The sequence below is a fragment of the Atractosteus spatula genome, chromosome 17 (assembly GCF_055471065.1).
Source record: "Atractosteus spatula isolate fAtrSpa1 chromosome 17, fAtrSpa1.hap1, whole genome shotgun sequence".
Classification (NCBI taxonomy): domain Eukaryota; kingdom Metazoa; phylum Chordata; class Actinopteri; order Semionotiformes; family Lepisosteidae; genus Atractosteus; species Atractosteus spatula.
The window spans coordinates 12,219,975-12,237,207 of record NC_142722.1 but is presented as its reverse complement, the minus strand read 5'-3'; the positions used below and the strand labels follow the sequence as shown (position 1 = coordinate 12,237,207).

The window sequence follows — 17,233 nt, the reverse complement described above, 5'->3', positions numbered from 1 at the left end:
CACTGGTTATCAGCCACAATGAACCTTCGTTTAACCAAAAATGTCAATTGAGAGAATATTTCATTTACAATACCTCCCTGGAGAGTTTGAGTGAAGTGCCTTGCTCAAGGATACAATAGCAGTTCTGTTTTGATCCCACAACCTTCTGATTCAGAGCCCAAACTGCTTCTAAGCTACATTTCGTTTATCTAAAAGAAAATTTACATTTGATATATCTCTTCTTCTCTTTTAATTTGAAGTCAAATAAAATTTAATCAGTTTCATGTGTTGAAAACCTTCTCTTTGATGAGAAAATTATCCTATCTTATCCTAGACGTTTCTGAGCTCTTTAGTGTCACCTGCTGTCTGCATCATGAGTAATTCTTGCTTTTTGTTTAGTGTATGCTGTAAAATACGTGGATTGCGATCTTCCTAAAGATACAAATCATTTTTGGGGACAAGTATTTAATGATAATATTAAAGCATTGATAAGGAGACACGTATATTCAGCACATAAACGATTTTTTTCATTACAAATACCAGGTTGTTGCAAAACGATTCTTTAGCCATTCTTCACATTACAAAATCATTATTTGTACATTTTCTAGGCAGGGTATATTTAGATTTTTAAACCCCTTATCTAGGCTGAAACGTTGCAGACCAAATCGTCTTCTCTGTGCGGAGACGTCTTCAGCAAAAAAATTAAATCGAGGGTTTGTGGATGTTTGTGAAGTTCTTTGATAAACTTTTTAAACCCGAAGACTCGTGGAAGGGTAAACATTTAGTTCTGCATTTTTTTATTAATAATAGAAATATATACCGTGCAAATTGAATCTTTAAGTTTACGTTTAAATCGTTGATCATAACGGAAAATGGAACCTCTAAATTCAAAAGATTGGAAAAAGTCCAGCTTTTATGCTTTTCCGTTGAGCGATAGAATTATCACCATAACTGCACGTGAACGGAAAGCCATTTTGGCTCTTCAACATATGCGCTTATCATTGAAAATCGAGAAACTGGAAACAACATGGCACTCATGAGACTCAAGTTCCTCGCGCTTTCACAGGAGCTCATTGGTTAGAACCGGGCGCTTTAACCAATAAGGTAACGAACTCAAATTCGGTAACGCCTCATTGTGGGCGTGGATTCTTTCAAACAACTAACCTTACCGCGAGTTGCCATAGAGAAGGAAGGTCACATGACAGGGGTGCACGTCGGAGTATTTCAACAGCGATTCAGCCATTTTCTACAGGATATTCCGAAAGAGTCTGCGATAGTTCTTGAAACGGTAAGGGGGTGGGGGGTTCAGGGATTTACAATCTATCAATAATCAAAGGCATCTGAGTAGATAGGTGAAATATAAAGTTAATATCAACAGATGTAAGTTGTGTGTAGTGGGATGGTGGGGATTTTTGTGTTTTTTTTTAGGGTTATAAGCGTCTTAGATGGTAAGAAGGGCGAGTTTTTGTGTGGCTAGGAAGGGGTTGTCTTGGCGGGCTTTTTTTGTGACAATGAGATTGCAACTTTAGGTGCTTAATTTAAGTGAGCAAATATAACCGGCTGTATATACACTAGGATACTTGCTTAGCTGGTTTTCAGTCTTAATCCGGTATTTTTGTAACCTGTTTTTAGTTTTCACAATGATGCTCCGGGCATTTGGCTCGTTTAAGAGGTTATAGTATCCTGTTATAAAGTTGTAGAAGAATTCTCGTCTTTTTTTTTAAGCATTTTGTTTTATTTTGTGCGTTATGCTGGGTTTTAGTATTAACCCACTTAAAAGAGTAAGTATCTCGGTGATGCGGACTCATTGGGGCCTTGTGTGTTTCAGTCAGGGCTGGCATGGGTACCCGAAACGCGGCCTTATCTGGGGAAGGATTAGGTTGGCTTTAGGAGTGTTTTCATGAAAACGTAATGGCGATTACCTTGCTGTCGATGCTTTTGTCTAACGAAGAGCTAGGGCAAAGTTTTCGATTAAAATGGGTTGCCGGCAAGAGGCGAATAGCGGCCGAACGCCGTGCCTTAAAAGTCGACGAATCATTTTAGACTCCATTTGGACTTTGCGAAGAGTTCCTGTTAGGCTGGTTGGGTTTAATCTAAGCAGCGATGTCCATTATAACCGTGTGAGATGATGATGATGATGATGATCTTGATAAGGCCACAGTGAGTTAGTTTAGCATTCACTCGCCTGTCCCGGTAACCATGTGGTGCCGGAGGCCTCGCCCCGTCTCCTTCTGTGAATGGAGGCTGCGGAGCAGGTAGATTTGCGCTGGTCAGCATGAAATTAGCTGCTTTACACAAAAGCAAGGCTGGCGGGGAACTGCTTGTGCCCTTCGCTAACTCTGGCGAGCTTGGAAATCTGGCTCGATTAGCACGATTCCAATATGCATCTTTCATTTATACATCTTTTTTTTTTTCCCCAGGTCAATCCTTAAATATGGCAACTCAAGGAGAACCTCAAGTTCAGTTTAAGGTACTTTTTCTTTCCTTAATTAGCCACGGTTTATCTCCGCGTGAAAGCGAGTACTTCAGCGTCGATATTATGTTATTGTCTGTTGGTACTGAATTCTAGGTTGTGCATGTGATGCATACATGTCTTATGTACATGGGGCATATTCTGTAGTTTTTTTCTTGAGCTGAAAACAAACGAATCTTACTCAACTTTAATAGGAGACCGGAATGGACTGTCTTTTTCCTTAATTGAGATAATAAAATTGCTCACATACAGGATTACCAGCTGGCTGTCTTTTCAGCTTTATTGCTGTGCAATGTGACACTTTTCATGGCTATTCACTGTTACTGTTGGACATTTTTTTTTGCTTTTCTTTCAAATAAAGCTGCATAGTTACTCAAGGAAGAATGCCCCAACAGGCTAGCTGGGCAGAATGGCCTCTTGTTTGTACCTGCTCTTAAGAAGGATTTTTTTTTCAGCTTGTTCTAGTTGGAGATGGAGGTACGGGTAAAACAACTTTTGTGAAGCGTCACTTGACAGGAGAATTCGAGAAAAAATACGTAGGTATGTGAAGTCGTTTTTCTATACGTGTTATAGTCTTCCCTTTCCTTCAAAAAAGGGTAAATTATTCGTTTCTGCCATCAACTTGACATTTCCATTTGTTCACTTTATTTAGGAGATGTAAAAACATTTATGTAAGAATACAGGCTATGTAGTCCTGTTTCTTGTGAACCATAGTACTGTTCTTGATACTATTTTAAGGGTTTTGTACAACCTTTTATGATCTGGAGACCATATAATATCAGTTCAGATGAGTAACATAATGGAAGCTGTGTAGCTTAAAATTGAGTGCTGCAGAAATGTCCTGGGCATAGGTGTGCTAGGGTATTGTGCTGCTAATGGAAATACAAGACTGCTGCTTCCACTTGAATTGTATTGGATATTGGCACTGATGCATCTTCTTTTGTAACTTCAGCTACTTTGGGTGTTGAAGTCCACCCGCTCGTGTTTCACACCAACAGAGGTGCAATCAAATTCAACGTGTGGGACACAGCTGGACAAGAGAAATTTGGTGGTCTTCGTGATGGCTATTACATTCAAGGTAAGATCACAACGTGTCATTCTTAAATGATGGGTTGGAATAAGGAACTGGTTTTATGAATGAAATAGTTGTTCTTAAATATAAATGTAAAACACCTGGTTTACAGTGACGTTATGATTAATGGCACAGCCCACTTAGGATGTACCAAAATTGGAAGTTTGTGTGATTTTAAATCGATTGTTATGAATGGTGTGAATTTCTTCTTGACTGTCCTTTTTTTTCTTTTCCAGCCCAGTGTGCCATTATTATGTTTGATGTAACATCTAGGGTAACATATAAGAATGTCCCTAACTGGCACAGAGATTTGGTGAGAGTCTGTGAGAATATTCCCATTGTTTTGTGTGGCAATAAAGTAGACATCAAAGACCGAAAAGTGAAAGCGAAGTCCATCGTCTTCCATAGAAAGAAGAACCTTCAGGTGGGTCTTTTGTTGAATAGTGGACTTGGGGAGGCATAGAAAGTTTAAAGTAATATCACAAAATATATTAAATACTTATTTCAATGGCTTATTTTACAGTTGTTAGCAGGTATGGGTATACCACATTTAGAACGGCTGATGTTAATGATGTCTTTCTTTGCAGTATTATGACATCTCTGCCAAAAGCAACTACAACTTTGAGAAACCCTTCCTTTGGCTTGCCAGGAAGTTGATTGGAGACCCCAATTTGGAGTTTGTGGCCATGCCTGCATTGGCACCACCTGAGGTTGTTATGGATCCAGCACTGGCTGCACAGTATGAGCAAGATTTACAGGTATGATGCTGACTTGCTCTTCTTAATTTTGTGGTCTGTATGTTTAATGTATTAGGGTTTAGTTTCCTCCCTTTACTCCTTTTCTGTGTCCAAAAAACTACTAAAAGGAGCAGTTTTACAGATGCTTAAGACAGGTCATTGTTCATCTTTAATTTTAGAAGTTATGTATTGATATACATGACTCGGTTTACTATGCTCAGATGTCTTTTTCCACCAAAAACATAATCCTTGAAGCCGGTTTTAGACTTAACATTTTTAGACCACAATTCTTTAATGATCTGTCCAGGACTTTCATTTGTTGCAACCTAACTTCTTCCAAACACTGTTGATTGAGGCATAATGTACAGAGTCCTTTCACTTAGTCTGTGGATAGAAGTCCAAGGTTGATATACTTTCTGTACAGATGTCCACAGATGTTGTGCAAAGAGTACTAAACAGATTAAAATCTCATAAAATGGGGCGCATTAGTTTTTGCATACTGTTGTCACCTCTTGGTTGATTTTGAGAGGAGAATTTTAAGTGTTATATGATAAGTCATGCTTACTGAATTAGAGGCCCCGATCTCGTATCAAACATCTGTTCAGTTAAGCTGGGCTGATATCAACTGCATTTTGATTGTCCCTCCACAGGTTGCCCAGTCTACTGCTTTGCCAGATGATGAGGATGACCTGTGAGTGCGGCTGGAGCCAGGCACCGGCCGTCTAGTTTTATAGGCAGCTGTCTGTGAAAATCTTGGTGGCGCGGCTCGTCTCCCGCAGTAGTTCCACAGAACACTTATATATGTGCTTTAAAAATCTTGAGCGGCTGAAGAGAGTGTGGATTTCGGTGTGAAAGTGTGATGGAGAAAATACAAATCAATTCCTACTACTTTGGACCTGCATAAAACTTGGCTTTTTGGACTGCAACTATTCTGTCCCCTTATGAATTTTGATAATTTATAAGCCTTCTGCAGTAAACAATACACATTGGTGGCACTTGTTACTCATTCCCTTTTTTAATACATAATAAAGTTGTTTCAGTTTTGAAAGCAATTGGCTCAGGATTTTTCATTGCACATTAAATATGAAGTCCAATGTGAAAAGTGGTGTAACACTCATGCTTAGCTGCTGCATGAGTATTTCCTTAAATTATGTAATCAAAATGCAGTTCAAATGTTCTTTTATTCTTGGCATTTGATACTTATCATCACCTCAGTTTGGCCATGTGTATTTTTCTGCTGTGGAGTTTCAAGATTTTCATTTGTTTGATGTTTCTCGGTTTAAATATTTGTAAAATGGAGCCTTTCTAGGTGTAAGTGTTGCTGTGAAGTTTCTTTTCTGTAGCTTTTTTTTAATGTTGATCCTAATTGAAATGGGCTGATCAATGAAGGCTTAGTAAGATAGGATGTGCCAGATGCGTAAAAGCTTAATTTTGCTCGGGAATTATAGATCTGTAATTATGCGTCCCTGAGCTAGTATTCGTTATTTCAGAAAGTGTAAAGTGGAGTATCCAGTATGGAAATACTGTAAAACTGCATCTTATGTTAAAGTGAAATTTGTGAATCTATGGATTCCCTCAGCTGGCATTGTAAATTGAATCAGCCCCGCAAAGTCAGACCACACTTGCCACAATCCTAAATATCTAGGAAACTAAACCCAAATTGTCTGTGGATGTAGTCTGTACAGTTTAATCTTTTGCAATTCAACCTGACTTTTTTTTTTTAAAACCTATAGTGTGATTGATGGCTGTCTTAAGAGATGGTATGTTGCTGAACACAAAGGGGCACTGAAGAATGCACCTTGATTGCTAACTATTGCCAACCATTAACTTAAAACCTTGTAAAATCGTTGGGGTGTCAGTGGTACCTCGTGTAGAGGCTTTTTTTTAGATTTAACCAAAACAGTCTTAAAATTCAGTACAGAATGCATTAAATTTGTCAAGATAAAGAGCTTTTCTTTAGCTTGTGGACTTGGTGTAACATCTTATTCAAGAGGCCACTGATGTTTATCAAGCTGTTAGTTCTTATGCCTTAGGTTTAGTATTGAAACATTTGCACACCTTATCCACCTTCAAAACCTGTGAAATGTATGTAAACGGTGCAAAAAATAAAACTTGTTTTGAGAAACCAGATTCACTGTTTCATTCACTGAATTCCCTGGGCAGAAAAAACAAATGGCTTTATTAATGGTACAGTGTTCTTGGCTGGTTCCCTTTGGTTCACAGGTTGGTTAATTGCATTGCCACCCCCAAAATGTTACAGTCCATGGTTTCTCTTGGTTTAGCATAAATGTATGCTTGTCCTTGCAATTTCATTGCAGATTCTAAAGGTGCATAAGGGTTTTACAAACTTTGTGACTGGCTAGAGTGTATAATCACTGCATCTGAAGACGGGCGCTTCAAGAGTGAATGCCTATGACACTTCTGTGTGCAAGAGGCACGGGTATGAATGGAGTTAAAAACTTTGCACGTCAACTAGATACACCTGTATAGGTTGAGAATCAAGTCTGAAAATGCATCGTCGGATATGACCATCTTCATTTTGTAAAATAGAAATTAAAATATTGTAATACTTTGGGCAATTTAAGAGTTTAAATGAACTTGAGTTACGTAACGCCTGAAAATCAATGCAGTGGATCTACAGCTTTACATCTTTAAACACAATTATCCAGTAGGTGGCGTTAAGTGGCCGCTTTTCAAGTGTTTTCAAGAGTGGTGCAAGTACAATGTTTCCAAGCAAGGAAGCGGAAACATTGTATTACTAGCAAAACCTCCCTGATATTACGGTGAAATGGTAATGAGATTCCCATTCGCCATAATAACAGATGCGTCTTATTCTCACAGTGCAAAGTTCACTTTCCAAGAGAGGTGCTTTGTGCGCATGTATCAAAGTGTTTGCAATGGGTGAGCGAAGGTAGTAGGTTCCAATTAAATGACTAATTAATACCGATGTTGCGGATGAAAAAAAAGTTAGTCACAAGGCGTTAAATTCCACAGAGCCAAGCCTGGTCCTAAGAAGAACCATTAGGTTTTATGCGTCATTGTTAAGCACCCAGTTTCTAAACGCTTGGCGAATTTCGCTGGCCGTCTCGAACAGGTGATCTTGCTCAAATAGTTCGGAGATCGTATGAAGAGGAAATCCCCCCAGCCCGTAGCTGTAGATGAACTAGAAACTTTACGCTTTAATTTACACTTCAGAATATAGCAAAGTGGTGTTAACTATATTGGTCAGCATTCACGTGTCCCAAATCGTTACAAATTAGTGATTCAAATACAGGGCAGCATGTTTTATGAAGAGTATTTAATCTAAGAGTTTTAATCTTGGAAAAATCGATCGACAGGAACACTCACCAAAAGGAACCTGCGAATGACACCATCAACAGGAGTTTTCACTACAGAAAAAGGGGGTAAATAACCTCACACTTGATAAAATGGTCTGTGTAAAATCTTATTAGTATATGCTTTGAGTGATTATGAGTGGCCAGTTAGATCAGTCTCCGGTCAGATCAGATCGGTTGATAGGGTTTTTAATCCAGTCACACAGAGCCAATGTCGACGGCATCAGCCAAAGGGCAGTTTATCGACTTTAATGTCGTTGTTGCCTTAATCTAACTAGTTGAACAGTCTCTCCCAGCACCTCTGATGCAGCGGCATTTTTAAATAGACACACCGCCCCCCAGGACCAGATTGGTCTATGGTCAGGTTATTTCAATACACAAGTATAACATCATAGATCAGAATTTCGATTGTATCATAATACAAATCACCAAAGGCGTGATTGCCATTAAGAGAAGGTGGCATGTGACAATTCACCAACGCACTTTTTCCTCTTAATAGAAGTGTAATTGAAAGCGTTTAGGGTTCAACCAGTGCACCGATTTAGGTATCTCCGCATCATAATTTAGTTTGCAACACGAAAACGTAAATACTGGGTAGAAATTTATCATTGTCCTCATGTGCGTGACTCGGTGTCACGTTGCACATTTCTACCTGTTAAATATTAGCTACAAAAATCGTATTTAATCTCCGAATGGAATGATGGCCTGGCACAGCCAGGTTGATGTGCATTACATGAATCCATAGTCTATACACCCTTTTACAATCAAAACGGGAAGAAAAAAAAAACTTCTCTTGTTCTTGGACCCAAAGGATGACATCACAATTTCAAATCCCCCACCCAGCAAAACAGAGCTCGGGGCAAGGCAAGTGAATTCTTACACTAACATCCAAATCTGTGGTGAGGCACCGAGAAACAAACAGTACGAGACAGAGCGCTCCAAACTGGCAGATAAAAAACTCCATGTCATTTTCTGATCGGTGCACCGCAGAGGCTGGAAGACCGAGAAAGCGAGCTGTAAGAAAGAAGATGTAAGAGTCCAAAGATTGTACATCAGAGCTCTTCTTTAATATAAGGAGTTATAATAACACATCAAGGGTTTTAACATTATCACAAGAAGGGAAAAAAAAGGCTTTGAACTGCTGTCAACACCTGGAACGTTTTCAGAAGCGCAGAAGATGATCAACCCGCTTTGGAGCTACTCTGCACAAAGGGTTTAGTTGAAACCAGCACAAGTCCAAACTTCTGAGACCAAGCTATGGAAAAGCTCTGCCATCTCTTATCAATAACGACATTTTTGTCTTTAATTCGAGCCCGTTTTCAGGTAATGTAACTATTTTTCTTTTTTTTAACGACTAATATTTTTAAACGAATTATGTAAAATGTTCTTGATTTGATAGCTTTCATTCGTGCCAGCTTTCAGGTAGTGTATTATTTTTTAACGCCGAATACTTTAAAACACATTATGTACAATATTATGGGTTTTTACAGCTACATGTATTTTTTTATATTTAGGTTTATGGTGAATTTGGAAACCCGTCTGAACATCCAGGTAAATCAGGTCTATGTTTAATATTTGATTTTTTTTTATTATATTAGTTTATATTATTTTTTGCCATTTTGCCATTTTTTGTATATACATTTTTAGTAAAACTCCACGAATACAAATACGATGATCTGATAATAAAGTAATTGTAAATAACTCATTCATGTTGCAAGAAAGTTGCATTTACGAAATACTCTAATAAAGAATAGTATTGTTTTTACCAGGAAGGCTTGTCTAAACTAAAGTTTTGTTAATTTAACTAAAGTTAAAGGTAGCATTGTAAAGGTCTTACATTGCTTAAGATTTCAGGTTTATTATTTTAATTAGGTTTAAAAATGATTATATTTGTAACGTCCCAAACAACATTTTGTTTAAAACCAGTGTGATAGTTTAAAACAAAGCTTTTCTTTAAGTTGCAGAGTGCTTCATCTTTCTCTAAACCTATGATATGGAGGAGGTGTATTTATTTTTTAACATATGTGTCTGTTTTCCTTTTTGGTTTTTGTTTCTGCAGCACTTAGAGCTATGTGTTGATTTTAAAGTTAAATGCTTCAGAAAGTGTAATCGATTAGATTTGGTTGAAAGACCAATACAAATCCTAACAGTAAAGTTATAGTACTATACTAATCTGAAATTGACATAATACACAATGCAATACTTACATCCTAATATATCATTATTATACAATACTTACATCCTTATATGTCCTTTGCTTAAGATATGTGAGATATATACATTTTTACAATGACGCATGTCAAGGGCTTCTCAACATTTAGCCTTGTGATCACAAGCTACTGAGAGTTTCCCTGAAATGAAACCTATCAGGAAAAAAAAAATGATACTAAACCTAATTTCTCACAGTTATTAACACCTGTGACTTAATCGATGCTTGCTGGACACGTACAGCTCGACTGTAAAATGGGCTGTTAAGTATTTTCTTCTTTTTCTTTAGGTCTGAGAATTTTAGCCAGTGCGTCACACTACTGGCCCCTGGATGCAGTAGATGGGATATATGGACTGTGGGATGTAATTGGAAACCGAACAGGTCATATTAATGGAAATAATATAAGTATGTGAATGTGACATGTGTAGGCTAAGCATATTCTTGTCTGTTTAAATGGTCTTTGTTGTTCTTCTTTGCAAAATAGGCTGTTGTGTCTTGTTTCCTGGGGCACATTTTGATAGGATTTCACTCAAAACTATTGTCCCTAGTAAAATAATATTGTTGCTAATTAGACTGGTAATCCAGTCATTATTAAAGATGCTAACCATCATAATGAACAGCATCTAAATATACAGTATATGTTTGATGTCTAACAGTTACTGTAGATCTTCATGGAATACGCGATGATAAAAAATCTATGAGGTACATTTTCAATAGTCAGTTATGGGTTGCATAACTGGAGATAGAAATAAAATGTTTTTTAAGATTTCAATAAAAATAAAATGTTAATTTAAATGGAGAGAAATCATCGTCTGTGATTTTAGTTGGCTGCTGCTGACAATGTGTACACTTGAAAGTTCTTGTTGGATTACAGCAGGATCTTACACCCTCCGTATGCTCATTTCAATTGCATTTCAATGCGTTGTGATACGAACTGCACTTTGCAAGCTATTGTATATATAGCTTTACAGGCTATTGAGTAGGAAACAATTAGCCAACTTTTATTATATTGTCTAACAAACATCAACATTTCCTATTGACAAGTACCCTTTTAAATTGCGTGCAACAGCATTGCTGTTTTAAACATATATGTTCTTGTGTTACCTGGCAAAGAATCCATCACTTTGGATTGAGATAATTGTGAATCTAGCTTCACTAGTATGTAAGGCACGTTAGGGATAATACCTACAAGGCCTTGAATAACTGCAAGGAAAATACATCACACTAACAGATGCATACCAGAAAGAAAAACCTTTGAAAGCTGCACTTAATTGAAGGAAATGTTTTTGAAAATGACTTAAAGGAAATGTAAGACTGCTGATGCCAGAAAGCTGGAAAGAGGAGTGGAGTGCAATATGTTTTGTTCAGGATTATCTATTTTTCCATGCAGGATAAAGAAAAACTGGGATAAAAAGCTTGGATAGCCAGGCATCAAACTGGAAAGTTATAGAAACATTAGCTAAAGAAAAGACGGTATCCAGTATTAAATGGTGTGGGATACCAAACACCTATTAGATATTTATTGGCTTGTTAATGTACTTTTATTTTCCCTTCAACTTAAAAATTACAGTTACTAATTTATGCCTGTAAAACCGTTTTGAAGTGAGCTGTTTTTGATCTTGAAATTTTGTTTTTACTAGTCCTAATAAGGCAGAACAGTTGCTTTGTAGCTACATATACATAAACTAAGAATGTTTTTTATTTAATGCAAATCAATGGATGGCAAGATTCACAATACATACTTGCTGTGGTTGTTCACAACATCCTGTCTCAGCCTAAGCACTGTACAATAGTACCTTACTCACACTGTTTCATTACCTTTCTGTATGGCCATGTTCATCCTCTTTGTCTTTGTGTGTCATTGTTTTTCACCAGCCAAGTGGCGATCTGTGATTCACCTGTTGTTCTTGTTTTTGTTCCATTCAGCTCTCAGAATCCACAATCACACTGTGCTCCCTTCCCATAATTCTACCTCTGTGTATACCAATGACTCTGCCTACACTAACATTTCTGCAACTGTGGGTGAGACATCAGTAGTAAATTAATTTGAGTGTACCACAAAAGAAGCAGTATTTTTCAAGAAGAAATTTGATAAGCGTGTCTATAAAAGTCTGTTTTCAAACCCCTTCTCTTATGGCCTGGAATAGAGGTTGTGGTTTTTTTTAATGGGGAGTTAAAAAAGGCTGAAAAGCTGTCATTATGATTTGTACAATGTGGAATATTGTTTTTTGAAACCATTTCATACAATGGCACATCATAAGCCATTTTGGTTGAAATGTAAGTCATTTTTAATATCCTTGATTGTGCCTATCTGGAATTGATCAGGAATCATTTGTAATCCTGGCTAAACAGCAAGTTAATGTCATGAATATAATGACATGGGTCTAAACAGAGGGGTTTCAAAACATTGCTTATGATCAGTACGGTGGGACTTTCTGTTCAGGAAAATTAATTATGTGGAAAGAAGGAATAAAAAGAGCTTTTTATTCAGTACAGATTTCACCTTTAAAACAGCGTGTGATTTTTTGAAGGAATAGAGTGATGATTAAAGTGTTGACATCTGAAGAGAACGCAGATGTGAGAATTAAAAAATAAAAACAGGACACCGTAATCTGTTATTCTATGATACATTAGCATAATGTTTTGTTAATGAAAAGTCCATTGATTTTTCATCTCTTCATAATCTTTGAAAATATTGCATTAATTTAATGTAATTCATCATCATTTAAAATAGAAAAACATCTATCTACAGGATATTGCAAAATATTCTATGCGGACAGATTAAGACTTTTACTTACAATGAATGCTTTTTCCAAAAACCAACTTGATTAAAGTGCTTTGTAACTTGAGATCAGAATTAACAGAAATTAGTCAAGCACATACTTTTGAACACCAGAAATCTTTATTTGGTTTAGGATTAAACAAACATATGAATGGCCAAAACCACATCTCTACCTCTACAGTTGTTGAAGATCTTGAGGTTTACATGTTTATGGATTAGTTTTCTGTATACTGTATGACTATACTGTATAATAATCATAGATTATGTGATCTTTTGTTAAATGGTCGATTCTTTGGCAAAATCTAATTGTGCATAATTGTATGTCTTGATACAGATCATACATTTAAGTCAGGAACAAAGTTGTGTTAATAGTGCAAGAAAAAATAATCTATTTTTCCTCTTTCTCGCTTGTAGATATTGTAGAGGGGTTGGTAGACAAAGGGATTTTTCTGAATGGAGATGATGGAGCCACATTTTTACATTTTGGGACTTATAAGAACTCTTGTATTAGTGACCCAGCCCTCTGTGGACCTGAAGGTTAGAATTACATTTTTTTTAAATTAAAGTCTTCAGTTCTCAAAGTGTTAAGTTCTGTTAACCTTGGAGAACTGGAAAAAAAACTGTACTTGAGGTAAAAGGACTTCTCATGTGTCATCAAATGTTCTAATATTTTAAAAAACAGTTGATTAGTACACTTATTTAGATTATCTTATCATAAGTATTTATTTATATATTATAAATAAAATATTATGACTTGTCTGTTTAATAACTTCCATGTTAAATTTAAAATCATTGCCAAATATGTTAATTAAAGTGCTCTTTCTACTTACTTATGATTGTCTTTTCATTTAAAAAATAATGAAAAATGTTCCATTTTTTGTCAAAACTTTGCACAGCAGCAAGAAGTTATTAAAACTGACCTGCTAATTTTTAAAACTATACTAAAACAACCAAAGTGTGAGCTCATTCCCCATCTGGGTTTAAATGTCTTTATTTGCATTCCAGAGTGGTTGAATTGCATAGGCCAGAACTTTTTTTTACTTATAACAAAAATCACTTCGTCCAAAGACAGCATGAGAAGCAAAGAAAAAAAAAAGCTTTTCTATTTCAGTGACTCAGTGGAATATAAAAAGACAGTTTATGTGGAATATGCAGATATTATTTTTTCTTCATTTTGTGTTTATAAATTCTTTGTGATTTTGGAATATCAAACATAAACATTTCCGTTCTGGCATAAATTTTTCATTCCTAGTTTTGAATTCTCTTTCCTTTTTAGAAAGAGATGGGGAAAAGCTTAATTCAAATGCTCTATAGGCTAGAAAATATTTCTGATCAAATTTGCATAAGTTTTATAAAACCACTGCTTTCAGCTTTACTGTGTAATAGGTACAGTATAGTCAATTTCAGGAAAGTCCAAATCTTCAAAACTATTTTTAGTGGTTTGCAATGACTCATATAATGAACACATGTAGAGCTTGATCTTATTAGTCATTGAACACCAGGGATGAAGTTAGAAGCCATTTTTTAATTGCCATGAAAGAATTCAGAAAATCACATACATGTCTTGATACAGGTCTGTGTATGAGAACATCATTTCATAATGCTCTATGGGTCAGTGCCTTTTGGATGTTTAAGAGGTCCAGGACAGCTGTGGGTTGACCACCTGTGTCACTCTTATGTTATGACCTAGATCAAAGATTTATGTCCATCAGTTATTTAGGCTTCTGTAGACTTTAGAGCAGGAGAGCACAACCGACTTCATGGAATAATTCATTGTTATAGTGATGTCACTCACTTCCGGAGACTCCCTGGAGCAGGGTGTCGGTCTTTTGATGCAGTCCGTTTACTGGTTTAGCGCTTGCATGGGCTACATGGATAGGGCCCTGGGGACTTGCCCAATGCATTGCTTATATGAACACAAATGCTGCACTTGTAATACATTTTATGTTTGAACATCCAAAGAAAAGGTGTACCACCTGCAGTACAGTGCATTACTAACTTTCCTGTTTTCATCTTTAGGAGTCACATTCTCCTTTTTCTGGAAGAACCATGAAACTCAGTCCCGTGTTGCAAGTTCCTCAGGAGGAAAGGTGATTTCTAGTGGCTTTTTAGTCTGTGTGAATGCCCACGTGGGCTATGTCGAATTCTACACCCGTGAAAACTCTCGCAGATGGAGAGCAGACATCAGCCTCCCAGGTAAGACTTTGACAAAGGCCTACCTTATTTTTCAAGAAAATTTGAATTTATAAGAAAGGTGTTAAACTAACTTTGATTTTGTACACAGAAACCTGGCTCCCTTCCAACATAATTGAATTAATAAATCAAGCAAATTGTGTTTCAGCCGTCAGCTGGATTGATTTCTGCACTCAAGATACAGATACAGCTGAACGATTTCAATTTGTCTGGCTACCTTGGCATCTCTGAAGCAGGAACGTTTTGGTTTTGGTAGAAAAGCTTTGGTAGAATTTAAGAGTTCATTGACATTTTCATATCTTTAAAAGCTAAATATATTGTGCTCTGTATTCACAGTAGTCTCTGCCACCTCCAAAATTTTGAAGCTTCTGCTATCATGATGCGAAGTTGATTTCTACTTTTTCTCTTTCTCTGTCCTGGGCTGGCATTCCTGAGAGGTTATTATCAACTGGCACTGAAATGTTGGAACTGGCTTTGTTCCATTTCCAGTGGCTGGTATTTCACTGAAACATGTCTGTTCTTTCATATTTATCAGATAGCTTGAGGGTTGAGGATCACATACACAAGTACTGAAACATAAAGCAGAAGAAGCACTCAAGAAACCCATCAAATTCATATCTTTCTAGTTTCTTTAGTTTACTCCAACACTTAAAAATGAATAACAAATTCCCTAAACAGATCAAAATATTATGGGTAAGGTATAAACCCATTTTAGTAATGTTTGGAAACCCTTTATCCTATGAATGATTTGAAAGTGCAATGGTGTCATGCTTGCATCACTTCAAAATGACTTTGAAAGGCTATACCACCGGGTCATTAAAGGAGGACATATGGTTTGTAATTCAGCATTAAATCTGGGATCACTTAAATATATTGTGTGTTATTATCTGCTGGAGTAGGAGCAGGAAGTTGCTGCAGGGAAGGTCATTTTCTCCAGTGACGTAAGCCTAAAGACAATGAATTATCATTTCATAAATTCATTATTTTCATTGATTCTGAGAGGTTAAAACAACAAAAGAAGCATCTTATGGTCTGGCCACCTCTGTTGAGTTTTATTTCTGTTATTGGTGTACTTATTTGTATTTTTTTGGAGTTTGTGGAAAGATAAGGACCAGCTTAAGTCAAAACCAGATTTTAAACATTCTACATCTGCAAAGAATTAACTGCATCTTAGACATCACATGCAAAAAAAAAATAAAGGTAAAGATCTGCAGTTGTCATTAAGGAAAGAAAACCAAAAAATGTGCATATAATAAGGTAGCTAATTTTACATGTAGTTAATGTAACCTTTTATCAGGAAGTTCTTGCCTAAAAGCTTAATCTGCCACCTTCTCTTTTTGTGTTACAATGAGCAAGTCAATAAACCTCCTTGTGCTCTGTGTTTCAGATTTGATAATGACATCAATTGTAGCAAACCAGTATTTAGATGTGTTTGACATGCTACATGATCACAGCAAAGAAAAAATAATTTAAAAGGAGTTTCAGGTCACTGGGTGAGCAGCTAACTGAGAGCTCACTCATTCAAGAATGGAATAGTGTTTTTTGCAGCAGCACTAGTGACGAACATTATCTTGTACTTTCAGATGTCCATTAGAGATGTCACATCTGTCATTGTTTTCTTAGGGCTGTACTGGATAAACATACTATTCACGTGGACCCTGGACAGTGGCCTAAAGGTTTATATCAATGGAACATTTAATGTCAGTGACCCAAGGGGTAGCATATCCAACAACTATGGAGATCCTCAAGAGGAAGTGGTCATTGGAACAGGCAACGGCCAATCCTATAGGCATTATGTGACGGGGGCATTTGATGAGTTTGTGATCTGGGAAAGAGCCCTAACTCCTGAAGAAATCAGACTGTATTACATGGCTGCCACAGGTAAGGCTCCTTATACAAAGAGGGCAAAATGGTTAGTAGAATCCTTTTCAGGTATGGCAACGGCATTTTTCAGCTGTTTATTTTTGCTCTGGGTGAAGTTTTGTCGTCTTTTCATTACATGTTTTTCGCTTCAGTTTTATGGGTACCCACATTCCAGTAAGGAACTAGTCAGACCTTAATTTCCTCCTGAAGACCGACTGCATTCCTGGGTTAAGTAGCACATGCTGTATATCAAAGAAGGAAATAATGGATAAAGTTAAATTACTGAAAGCCAATCAGAAAAAAATGAGTGTCTGTGTTTATTTCTTTTATTTTATTGAAGGTGAAGCATGTGCTGTGATGTCAGCAGTGTAATTTGAACTAACTTGTCATGTAGACTTTGAAGACCTTTTCCAAGTTATGGATTGCCATTTCCATTTCTGCATCCTTCCATACCAGGAGTTTGTGAAACTTCACAGACCAGGCAAAGGCAAATTCCATGTATAACAGTTTTCAAAAATCAAAAAAGTAAACTATACTGCATAATTTGGTTCTTTGCCATTTAAGACATTGACAATATTGGATATTATTAT

The 17,233-nt window shown here is 36.7% G+C and overlaps 2 protein-coding genes across 2 annotated transcripts in view; both read left to right on the top strand.

Moving 5' to 3' along the window:
• The first annotated feature begins 1,164 nt into the window (after nt 1-1,164).
• On the top strand, nt 1,165-6,386 carry LOC148819135 (GTP-binding nuclear protein Ran). Its single transcript, XM_088935444.1, has 7 exons — nt 1,165-1,267; nt 2,400-2,449; nt 2,908-2,992; nt 3,405-3,530; nt 3,761-3,948; nt 4,112-4,282; nt 4,912-6,386. The coding sequence occupies exons 2-7, from the start codon at nt 2,414-2,416 to the stop codon at nt 4,954-4,956; spliced, it is 651 nt and encodes a 216-aa protein (XP_088791570.1). The 5' UTR covers nt 1,165-1,267; nt 2,400-2,413; the 3' UTR covers nt 4,957-6,386.
• A 2,144-nt stretch (nt 6,387-8,530) lies between these two features.
• The window catches only part of adgrd1 (adhesion G protein-coupled receptor D1), a 79,953-nt gene continuing 71,250 nt past the window's right edge, over nt 8,531-17,233 (top strand). Inside the window, exons 1-6 of the mRNA XM_088935443.1 lie at nt 8,531-8,919; nt 9,111-9,147; nt 10,094-10,210; nt 13,002-13,124; nt 14,607-14,783; nt 16,404-16,661. Of these exons, the coding sequence (XP_088791569.1) occupies nt 8,854-8,919; nt 9,111-9,147; nt 10,094-10,210; nt 13,002-13,124; nt 14,607-14,783; nt 16,404-16,661 (778 nt within the window). The 5' untranslated portion in view covers nt 8,531-8,853. The remainder of the gene's footprint in view (nt 8,920-9,110; nt 9,148-10,093; nt 10,211-13,001; nt 13,125-14,606; nt 14,784-16,403; nt 16,662-17,233) is intronic.